This window comes from Apostichopus japonicus, chromosome 13 (assembly GCF_037975245.1).
Source record: "Apostichopus japonicus isolate 1M-3 chromosome 13, ASM3797524v1, whole genome shotgun sequence".
In the NCBI taxonomy this organism is placed as follows: domain Eukaryota; kingdom Metazoa; phylum Echinodermata; class Holothuroidea; order Aspidochirotida; family Stichopodidae; genus Apostichopus; species Apostichopus japonicus.
In genome coordinates this window covers 23,815,154-23,827,922 of record NC_092573.1, presented here as the reverse complement: position 1 = coordinate 23,827,922, position 12,769 = coordinate 23,815,154, and the positions used below count along the sequence as shown (strand labels likewise).

The 12,769-nt window shown below is 38.9% G+C and overlaps 1 protein-coding gene across 1 annotated transcript in view; it reads right to left on the bottom strand.

The window, feature by feature from the left end:
* The window catches only part of LOC139978197 (uncharacterized), a 29,237-nt gene extending 16,735 nt beyond the window's left edge, over positions 1 to 12,502 (bottom strand). The window contains exons 1-4 of the mRNA XM_071988135.1: positions 11,733 to 12,502; positions 2,236 to 2,275; positions 1,865 to 1,972; positions 708 to 848 (exon numbers count right to left, since the gene is read on the bottom strand). Coding sequence (XP_071844236.1) covers positions 708 to 848; positions 1,865 to 1,972; positions 2,236 to 2,275; positions 11,733 to 11,819 — 376 coding nt within the window. The 5' untranslated portion in view covers positions 11,820 to 12,502. The remainder of the gene's footprint in view (positions 1 to 707; positions 849 to 1,864; positions 1,973 to 2,235; positions 2,276 to 11,732) is intronic.
* Between the last annotated feature and the right edge of the window lie 267 nt (positions 12,503 to 12,769).

The window sequence follows — 12,769 nt, the reverse complement described above, 5'->3', positions numbered from 1 at the left end:
AATGATGAAATGCAGAGTCCAATCAGGCCGTAAGGTCGAGTCGATTCATTACCATACAGGGGCGTCGGAAGCTATTTTGGATTGGTACGGCAGATCAGAGTGTGGCCATCTATCATAATTATCGGGGACGTTTGGTAGGTCAAACTACGCTACGCGCCACCATGATTGGCGCGTGGCGTAATGGAGAAAATTTTGAAAAAAATTGTCTTCCATATTGCAGGAAATGGCACTTCCCGAGCTTGAAAACAAGACCCCTGCCACCCGACTAATCTTCTGAAACACATTTTGAAGTATGTTTCATTTTGGTTCTTTATTTTTTGCCATTTTTTTTCTTAGTCCTACGTTTTTTTTTGTTTTTTTTTTGCGCCGTGAATATTGGTCCGCCGTTCGCCGGACCTGCCATACCGGCTCCGACGCCCCTGCCATAGTAGTGACTTTCCTGACCCGGGTCGAGTCATTATTGAGTCGAGTCAGATGTATTATATCTTTGTGACGGGAAAAACATAATTGCAAACTAGTTCGAGGCAATTCACTCTTTGAACTTTAGTGACTCGAGCCATTACGCGAAACAACAACACGTCACTCGATATATCACAATGACACGCGACCATTCGTTCCCAGCCTTTATCTTACGGTATAGGTACTTCATCGTGTCTATTGGGCTATATTCCTTTTTCTGAAGAAAAAAAAAGGATTTAAGTACTTACGCGCAAACCTTGGTTCAGGGAGACATTGCCAGCCATCTGCGTGCAGGATATAACCTACACCGCATCGACATTCAAAGGAACCAACGGAGTTGTAACAGGTGCCCTGGCATTTACCTTCATTTTCTCTGCATTCGTCAACATCTGTACATGAGCAAAGAAAACAAACACATGCACGCTCGAGGTAAAGTGAATCTTGACTACTTCAAATAAAATAAATATATCAGAATAACAGAACAGGCCAAAAATTCGATAAAATTGCACAGAGCCCTTTCAACCCGCCAAGTTATGTATACATGTTCCTCACTGTTGCACATGACACAAGTTATGCCTTAATATATGGTAATAATATGCCTTAATATATGGTAGTTGTTTTGGACTTGACTGGGAGCACGTCAATCACCATAAAAATCTACAAAAAAATATAAGGTTAGATTATGGGTATCCTCTCCTCCTCTCATGTGAATGAAACTATAAGTTATGTAACGTTAGTGTAAAACAATATTACTAATTATAATGTATTAATTGGACGATAGCAATGTACTGACACTATACAGATATCTTGCGTATATATATAATATCCGTTGACCGGTTCATGCACTAAAGAAACTCCTGAATTAGAGGGGGAGGTAGGGGGGGGGGATCATGTGCACTAAATAATCATATCATGGATTGGAGGAGGACCTATATGTTGTAAGGTATGGTGTTTGTATACATGCGTTTGCTGGAGAATAATTGCATTGAGCAAGATGCTATCAGAGGGTCCATGGCATCGGATCACGTGTCCCTATTTAGGTCTATATACTTACAGCAAAAAGAGGACTGCATATATATGGAAGTTATTGTACAGCGAGAAGGAACCCCAATTATTGGATAGGTCCTCCCCCCCCCCCTATTCAGAAGAAGGTCGTGGCTAGCTCTGACTAGAACGAAAGTTCTGGTATTGGACAAGATATGATTCAATGATCAGTCATTTAGTATTTAGAAGAGCAGACGGAACTCAAGTTTGATCATCTTGCATGGTCATGTGAATATTCCACTTTTTCCACAGATGTCATGCTTGGACTTAATACTACAGATAACATTGTATTTTGATATGATATACTATTCATATAATATTTGTTATCATTTTGATAAATATTAAAAATTGATAAACTCACCATTACACCGTTCATAATATTCGTCATACTTGTAGCCCTTTTGACAAACGCATCGGCAAGACTGTGTATTTAGCTTCGCTCCCTGTCCACATCTGAGGTCACATGCGTCTAATAAGACGATAATAAGAGAGGGAGAGAAAAGTGTGATCTTAAACCAAACACAGTCAATGATATATGTCTCTATTATGCAAGGAGTATTACTCATTGTTACTAAACTCGAGCCAAATTTTGGTGTTAAGTGTAAAAAGCATAGATATGCGTTTATTTCACGTTTTCATTTTTTCAGCTATGACCGTATGCTACAATGATGTACAGATGTAAGCTATTTATAAATCTTACAAAGACAGAGGGAGGGAGAGATGATCTCTTACCATCAGGAGGGGGTTCACGAGTTGGGGTCTTCTTTCGTTTCTGAAAACAAAACAGGTTTAAAGATATGTTAAACACATATTTCTGTACCTAATGATATACGGGGCTGGTATGTAGTCACACGTGTCGTTTACTATATGCACACACCGTTTAAAAACACAAATTCGTAATTTCTGAGTGTAATACACGATTCAGAACTGTGAACACAAGAAGAGTTTGCTAAGCTTCAACATCTATATGTTGCAGTGCTTTGAGGAATACCTCTCCTGATTAAAACGTGACTTGGGCGCAAGTAAGCCAAGTAGTCCGCATGGGAGGGGATGGGGGTGGGGGAATGGGACTGAGTGGATGTGAGGAGGGAAGGGTTGGAATCAGGTCGGGCAACCATTATCCCTAGTCTCTGTTGCCATCTCTACACTAAGTTTTTGTGCAATCACATCACTATAAGGATAATCATATAGAGTGCGGTCACGGGCAAACTGACTGTGTAGCACACACAAGTATATACCAAACTGTGCCGACTTTACCGGTACACTTTGTGACATTGATGATAGCTTTGTTCTTCATTAAAAGTACCGCTAATCGATGGTGAACGTATGTGAAGTAGTTCTTCTCTTTAAAGATAGATTGTCCAGCAGACGACAGCAATAGTAAGGAGTTATATTTGTGTGCAGTGTATATGGTTTCCGATTCGAAAAGATTTGAGCCCCAAATATATCTTCCTATTTGATTACATCATACAGAGTGTTCAATAATCTTAGAAAGTCAGTTGCCTTTGAAAGTTTAACGCCATAAAGAATCCCCCATCCCGTACTTTGGTGAAAATATATACACCTGTCTGTGAATCTGATGATCATATGTAGATATTTGGGTTCACAGAACGTAAATGCTAAGTGCATTGCCATGATGTATATAGTTCGCCATGCACGGTTGACGTTGCGCATTTGGCGTCCCATACATTATCCTGTGTATATAATATGGCAAGGTTCGATCACTGCCGCCGCAAATAAGGTGACGACGTAGGCTCGACCTTATGTACCAGATATAGAATTGGTTATAGAATAAAAATGGGTAATTTTTAAGTGGTTGACTGACCTCTGCTCTAAATTAGGTTATGAAATAAATTTAAATTGTTTAGAACGTACCGGTGTATGTATCATGAGATATGTGAATATCTATATAAAGCTATGCCATGATATCATCTTGTCGAACAAGAGCGCAATGCAAACCCCCAATGTAATACTTTGGGCTTGAGAAGAAAAAAAATCCACTTTTTTTTTTGCTGACATTATTTTTGACAGAAACCAGAAAAGAAAACAAAAAACGTCAGACAAGGAAGCAACATGTAGTATACGATGTCAGCGGTAGGCCTTTATATAGATTCTTATCATATAAGTTAATATGAGTAATATCTTATCGAATGTTATGATTTCATACTTCCTGCAGACTGTGTTAAGGGTTGATTGTCGGTTCATAATGTATACAACGATATATACCAGCTGTCTGTGACCTTGCACAGAACTCTAGTACCTTCAATTGCCACGTTACCTTTCTTAAGTCGCTTTAAACGACACATTATCATCACTATCTTCATACAAAATGTAGAACTCAAATAAAATATGCAAACACTTGAATTTGAGGTCATTATACATTATAATCCTGTGCGTAGTTTGCGCACACATTCGATACGCAGCTATTCAGTATATAGATAGTTAAATAGTGTATCAAGTATATGCAGCCATATTTCTCAGTGCTCAAGAACATGAGAGTTATAACCGTCTTCACAGTTATGTGCTATACAACTATACGTCTTGACTATAAGACTTGTCAACAGTCAAAGGCTTTTATAGCCAAAGAGATATCCGGCAAAGATTGCTCAAATTTACTAATACCGTCGTGTTCTATTCCACCCATCAATCCAATTTCGTCCCCTCCATCCTCCTCGTATCCGTCAACTACACCCATCCCTCCCTCCCTCCCTCCCACCCCGCACCCACCCACCCGTCCAACCATCACACCACCGTCCACCCCTTCCTCACTTTCTCTATGTCTTCTACCTGTCTCATCTGTATTGCATCCGAACTTTTCAAGCAGAACAAATTAAACTAACAGGACGATTTAGGCTAGGCGACAAGATTTTTGAAAAGACGTAAAGCAAATACCAAAGAAAAACATCAATTTTTTATGTTTTTAATTTATTTATATGCCCACATTTTAAGGAAGTTGCAATCACCTGCATGTGATTTTATTCGTTAAGGTATATATGTATGCTTCGTTATTCAGTGAGACTCGACTTCAGCCTAACATTTGTCATCAGTATTATTCCTTTTTAATGCTTTTGTTCAACTTAATTCTATCGGTTTCGAACTTCTTACTCTGCATACTCCTCATACAACTATATATTCATTACACCTACACTCTCATGCGTAAACCAGGGTCTTATCCGGTTCTCTTCACTAATAACTCTTCAAGGAAAAGAAGGGCAAAAATCACTAAATCGTAAAGAAACTCCAGTGAATAGTAAGCTTAAAATGAAATCTTTTAAATAAATAGATTTCCGATGTATCGTTTGATAAATCCGATGATTCAGAGAAAGAAGAAAAAAACATCTTAGTGTAGTCATAAACAGAAACATTTTAAAAGTGTTCTTTGGTGTGTTAAATCTGATCATTGTGTGAATTACTAACCGTGAAGGCTGAGCATTGGCTAAGCATACCAAGAAAATGACTGCAGTATATACAGTTAAATAGCTGACCTAAACTGAACAAGTTTCGTTAAGGCCCTTCTAAACTGAACAAGTTTCATTGAGCACCTTTTCATCACTTGTTTCCTTTCAGTGTGATACACATTTTGATGTAACATCGTCGTGATCATACGGTTACATTCTCGATGTAAGGGAGGGGAGGGGGCTGCGTGCAGGGGTTGAGAGCGGCTATAATAAGTTGTTTGGTTTTTTGCGTGTCCAGGCTATTTTCTTGGGTGACTTTTCTTAAAAAGAACATGTTCCAGCCACGTGTGAGTTTTACTTACATATAGGTATAAGTCAACTAAGACAGGAGGAGGGGGTGCACAATGGTCTGCAATGGGGCACGGCCTGGGTATATGGTCGAAATCGAGCGAGGAGATGGCGGAGGAGGTGGTATCTTAGTGGACCTCGGTACTCATGAGCTCTCGTCCTCTTTGCCATATACCATCAAAAAAGTAGGCTATACATAGCCAATGACACAGTGAAGATGTTTTACTGAGTATAGTCTATATATATATATATATATATATATATATACGTAACCTCCTTTTCTGTGCATGATAGTGTCTTTGATATTCCACCTCATTACCCTCATCCACCAATGACAATAATAAATAATGAAATTAATATAACATCAATTTATGAAATGCGAATATATCAGCCGATAAAAATATATTTGTTATCCTATATCTGCCTATAATAACTCTCCCGGTACAGGTATGACGCCCATTCTTTTTTGTCCCGGGGTAATATGCTTCTTTGAGCATTATTGTGTCATGTGCCAAATGTTCTATTGTTATACGTTTTTGCGTCACTGAACTCTGTGCCAGGTTAGGGGTTACAACGTGCAAACACTACACTGAGGGCTTGTGCAACTGATCAAAAATCGATGATTTTTTGTGATTGCAACGTGACATTCGGAAGATTCTGGGGACTGATTGATGAACGAAAATGCAAGAACCGGAAGGATCATGAAAAAGTCTAAAGCCTTGCTCAAAGAGTCTGACTGATTTCATTCGTCTAAGATAGTGTAGGCTATCATAGTTACATAGTTCATCAATGTCTAGTAGGCGGTAGGCCTATGCAATAATAACCATATCGTCTGTTAAAGGCCAACATTGATATATATCATATTTAAAACATTACATGAATGCTAACATTCAGAACATTAATGAAATCCACCTTTTACAGAACATGCGCCGCATCAAACAGAAAGAAAAGATTGACTGTTTGTGGCAGCAACATATGCCATTAGATAAAGCCGGCTGATCAAGTGCACAGACATAAATCATAGCACTCTGAAGATAAGAATAAGCAGGGTAAAGAGTCCCTTAACTCTGAAACCATTTCATTTGAAAATATTCAACTTAACTCCCCCCACCCCCCCCCCCGGCATAAAAAACAAAGGAGAAAAAAGATCATCCCTTAATACCATCATTGTTTGGACATTAATTAATTCATTCCCGTATCCATTAAATCGTTCGTTCTTTCAGTCAAACGGGTCTTACCTAACAAAGAGATCTGTTCACATTCATATCACTAATCACTAATCCAACCCAAGAAACTTTGTGCCCCACCGAAAGCTCATTTTATGAACTTTTGTTCTGTCTTGAGAGTAAACATGTAAGTTATTATGATGACGCTCGCTATATAGGTTGCAGACTATACCTCCAGTTCAGGGTAGTCTATATCTTAGCTTTAACTGTTATATCGCTATTGTCACTGCAGATTGTGACATAGGCCTACACAACATAAAATCCAGCTTCAAGGATCCAGCTCTATATACTTCCTGTGTTAGTATATAGGCATATACCTACTTCGATGATAAATGAGTTCAAACAGTCAGTAATCATGATATCAAAAAAAAAAACACAAAATATAGCATTCTATTTTATTAATTCAAAAACCCGGGGAAAAAAGTCCGGATTGTAAAACGATAACCAAGTCTTTTTAACCGCCAGTTAACGACTGTGGGAAATCAAAAGGTACTCAAAATAAATCTGGAAAGCTTGTTAGAGACAAAGGGAACCGGGCATATGAGACATGCTCGATAAACCTCTTATCCATACCCCATATGTTGCCACTTCTCCATTTCCTGTGAAAAGTCCTGTGAAAAATATACTGTAAAGCAACACGATGAAGATTTCTGCTCTCCAAGTACAGGGCCGGATTTACCAATGGGCAACGTGGGCAGCTGCCCACGGGCCTCCACAACAAGGGGCCTCCACATACTTCATGAAAAAATATATATATAAGGGGAAATTTGAAGAAAAAAAAATTAAATGTAGGCTGACAAATATCATCAATCAAAATCATATTGCGCGCGGTTTACGCCATGCATACGCTTGAAGTCATATTCAATTTTAATTGTATCTCTTTGTGAACGGTAGAAACAGCTAAGTGGTTGTTTTCCCGTTATTGCAAATCACACGTCGGCAGACAAACATGATTGGCCTAATATCCAAAGTCATCAATCTCAACGTCTATTTTCTTTAGAACTAGGTTAATGGTTTTGGTTGAAACATTTCAGTACACCCTGACAGTGGCGTCTGTCATCACCTCCCGCTAGGTTTCAGACAGGTATTGCTAATTGATTCTTTTCATGTGCAATGATGAAACAACTGTCTTCTCACCCCCTCTACACACACATACACAGGCCCGTGCGCGTCTGGGCAGTTGGCAATTGGCATTAACATGTTCGTCATGAATCATGTTAGTCCAGTCCAGCTAAAAGCAAGTTTAGGCCCCGGGTGTGAGTTTTTTCGGAAATGTCGAGATAATGCTACGGATGTACTTGGTGCTCATGGTCACAAACTGTTCTGGAGAACGTTCGTTCAGTAAACTGAAGTTCATTAAGAACAGACTCCGTACTGCAATGGGTCATGATAGGCTCAGTCATCTGACCTTGATGAGTATTGAATATGACATTCTCAGAGAGACTAACTTCGACAAATTGATCCAAGATTTTGCAAGGGTCAAGTCTCGAAAACTGCCTGGTCTGTAAATATACGTACTGTAAGTATTATATCCATGTTTATATGATTGATCATGATTGCTCGTTCGTACTGAGAGTGAGAGAGGTTGTAGCAACCTTTTTACTTGTACTGAAAATTTTGCAGGCAAACAAGCCTACATACCGTGATGAAAATTCTTCAGAAATCACAAAATTTACTTCAGAAATCACAAAATACTGCACCATTTCGCATCCAAGAACCCTTAATTATTGGAAAAAATCCAATACCCCTCCCCTTACACACCTCCCCCAGGACGGCGATCACTGGAGGGGGGCCTCCACCACTGAAGGTTGCCCACGGGCCTCCACATGTCTAAATCCGGCCCTGAGTATATACATATATAGGCCTATATAGACTTCATTACAGGTTTTACTTGTTGTTTACCTTCTTTCATTACCGGCGTAACATATATATCATTAAACAGGTCGAAAAAGGGTCGGTTTGTTATTGGTCTGCAAAAATAATCTTTAAATCCGTCACTTATAGACAACAACAACAACAAAAAAAGAAAAAAGGCGAAATAGACTGTCTCAGGAAATGTATCTAACCTTTAATAGTGCAATTTGCACATATATACTTGACACTAAAATTTCATAATGGCAGATCATCCTTATACTAATAGACTTCCTGAGAGATATTGCGATAAGAACAAGGTTACTTTGTAAAACAATAATATTATACTAGCAAAATAGTATCAATTGCGAAGTTACGCTCGACTTGTTGACAGTTGTGAAAGAAGTACGACAACCCCCCCCCCCCGTTCCCCTTTTTTTAAATATTCAATGTGTGATAAGTTTCCGTTATGGTTTATGATAACATTGTCCAAGTACTTAAATAGCACGTCTATTATTTCTTATGATAATAGCAATAGTAATAGCTCAAACTTGAACGATTGGTTTATATTATCATTCGATTGAAACTATAGAGTATAGGCCGTAATTTAAACTCAACCTACTTAAATTATATATATACATATATATATATATATATATATATATATATATATATATATATATATATATATATATATATAAACACACATATATGTAGTCGTTTTCAGGGTAATGACTTTCGATAAGTTATATATTTATGACTCCCGCGCTCATGTTGTGTATGTTATGAGTCGTCCCGGCAGGGATACAGACCAATATAGATGACCTACATGTTACCATAATTTATTAACCGTGTCAGGGCCTCGTCTTCTATACATGCAAATAGCATAACATTATGTGAAAATGTTCATTGCGGAAAGGCAAGGATTTGTATCCAGCATAGACAGTCAAGAAGTCAATTGGAGAGGACGCATTAATCGAAATAACGGCTAAACGCCAGCTTAAAAGGAAACAAACTATGTATCCTTGCTTATGCTTTTGCACAGCCTTGCACTGTATTGTGTTATGCTGTTTGATACTGCACTGTATGGCTGTGTTGTAGACTACACAACACTACACTACAATGGCATCGTACAGTGGTGTGCACGAGATTTCAAAGGTGCACGGGGAGTCCCGTGCAGTGCCGGGGACCTAATTCTATACCCCCCCCCCACCCCGACTGATTTAGGTAAAAGCTGAACCTATATAAGGGACGGAGGCGAATGACAGATTATTTTGATAAAAGAGAGTGTGTGAACCCGGGGTCGTTGGAGCCGACGCCCATGCGTATAGGCGGGTCTGGTTGTTCTTCCACAGACAACATTCTGAGGCATATCCCCCGCCCCTCCCCTCCCCCTCCCCCACTATTTGCACCCGCTACTGCTGGCGTCGAGACTCAAGTCTGTCCCCGGCCGTACCATTTTGTCGTCGGGCGCCTTTTTGAAGTCTTCATTTTATTGCCTGACAGTACATTGTTCTTTAGACCTATTTCATATTTTCCGTGTTCCGTTCCATTAATCGCCCAGAGGCTATAGAGCCCCTAGTCACGTTCCCCTCTCGTGACGTCTGAATGGCTGTATAATAGTATTTCACATTTATATTTCATATCGGATGAAGGATGATAACTGGCGACACGCTAAACTTGGTGATCAGTGTGTTATCCCCTTCCCTCCTACATATACATATCCCCATATATGTCACTTCCGGTCTCCCAGCGAGCAACCCTTATCAACATTAATGGTGTTGGGACCGCGCCAGCAATCATCACCCCATCCAGACAGTTTTTGATTCATATAATATCGGGCACGCATACAATATGAAATCCTACCCATATACGTGACGTCACAGCGGCTGCCATAAAGCCATTCCTTCAACGTGCAGATTTTAGTATTTGAATAAATTTGGCATTGTTTGAGATTATTAACCTGCTACCGGTAACATATCAAGTTATGTTTTCAGGTTTTCTTCCTCAATGATGATTTATCATGCGGCCATCTTTGTTTTTACTTCCTACGATGAATCAAACAAATCGACATGGAAAACTCTTAATCGATCGTACAATCTCCGAATGAAGAGATTATCCTCATAGTTATAGGCATCCGTCCATAGAAATAAACGATAATTCCCTTTTGTTCAAATTAGATAATATAATGGGCTCGCAACACGGACAAACATGTTCAGTTTAGAATCGGTGGCTGTGAACTTGAGTGTTAAAATTGGAATATGTGTGACCATTTTCGTTGATTTTCTAGGCGTATTTGCAGACAACTCATGATGAATATTATGTCAGTATATTCAATCAGCAATTGACATGATTTATGAGGTCGGAGTGAACAGTATCACAAACACACACAAGCAGATACGCGCACATTGCAGACTACATGTCACAATGGACAATTATATAGGCTAATCATACCCACCTCACGACCATATCCGAAAAAAAAAAATTACCAGGTATAGTCCGGAATATACACACTATATACTTACACATACAGAGTATGAATTCAACTGTTTAGAATGTAATTAACCTATATATGTATCCAACAGAACGACACGGAGAGAATGACCATTGGTTTGCTATATACGGTAGTATACATGTTGATCAGTTTACGGTTGAATTAACCTCATTATTCAGCCGTTTGTACTTAAGAAATACTTAATTACTTTAGAGCAGGAAGACAAACAGACATCAAGGTCGACGACATATAAAGGTGTTTATACATTATTGAAATTGTTTAGGCTTATACTGTGCATGAAACGACATAACCTTATGTCCTATACCAGAACGCCAAAAATATATAATACTGGCCTATATCTGTTCTTCTTTATGTCAGTACTAAATACACAGACATACAATGTACAGTACGTTTGCATGCTTTCGCTCGATGGACTAACACTTTACTGAATCCCTAACTGCAGGTTATCACTGAAAAAAGTCATCGAATTTAACACCAACGGAGTAAATGCTTATACTCAGCAGGTATGGTATAGCCTACCCAGCGTATACATTCTTTCTTCTGATGTTACACAAAGTTTTACGGTTGTAAGGCACGTAACTGCATCAATGGGTTAGCCCCCTTTCAGTTAACCGTGTGGCCCTTATTGACCTCAAAGTAAATTCCATCAACTTGAATTTCTTGAAGGTTCATCTCTTCCGTAAACTAATTTCTGGTAGACATCGTTTGACGGGAGTCTTTAACGACCATGCAGTCATAATTCACTACCAAACTGTCATGTATAAAGACCGAGATGAACCCCCACTGTCAAGATAAAGTCGATCTAGTTTTATCAAAACATCAATAATGTAACATTAAAATCGCGACAAGTTGCCTTTTAAGTTTTTAATAAAGAAAAACATTATAGTTTACCTTTGGTTTAGCTCCATTAGCGGAACTCCATACCATAAGAAACACACAGCAGACGACCAACAGGAATACGTCCAGATTGAGCTTCATACCGAAGAAACGAGTATAGGAGGCTGAAAACGGTTTGGTATTTGAAGAGAGGAGATATCTTCTGGGCGCGAATTGACCTTTAATCTTCAGTGGTTCTTTCAGACCGAACGGTTTTATATACAAAGACTCAACGCTCAAAGCTCAATCAGTTGTGACAGACTATATATTCGTCTGTCAGTTCAGAAAAAAAGGGACGCGGAAAGTGGTTTTTGCTGCAGGTAGATAGAGCATTCATCAATCGTTATATCGTAAGCAGACGACAATTGGGTCATTGATTTGAATAGTATTTGTAAATATCACAGACCTAACTGGTTAACATGTCGTGTAAATTGGTTTTTATTTATATCAGACATGTTCCAATCATTAACTGGTTCGTCTCCATAATTAAACCCTCAAATTACTCTCTCCCTTTATCATTGTTCGACACTCCGCGGGTCCTACATAAATATTCTATAGTAGAAGCTAGTAAACCCTCTTATAGGTTGTATCGGTGTATAGAGGTCTTTACTTGGCTCACACCAGTGTCCATATGGTAGTTCGCCTGGCCGTGCTTGATATGAAATGTTTGATGGCTTTAATAGTCCCATAAACGATCAATGATAGTTGAGAACGAAGAAACAGAACTTGAAGTACGTTGCACCGGAAATTGGCGAGAAAGAACTGAGGAAATCACCCATGGCTGTCCTTTACGTGCACACTGAATGGTGATTAATTTTACCGATGTAGCTCATCTTTTATTGATAACACTACATGATACAAGTGAACTCTCAATATGTTACAGTGTGAATTGGACTTTTTAGGTAAACTCATTAGTCATCGTCATTTTCAGGTCTTCAGTAGAGATCTAGGCTATATCTAGAATTTTAGCATTTTTTTTCTACAAAATGAGGCCCAAATGATGTTTTCGTGCGTGGAGTCCTCCCCACCGTTCCCGTGCATTGATTCAGGCG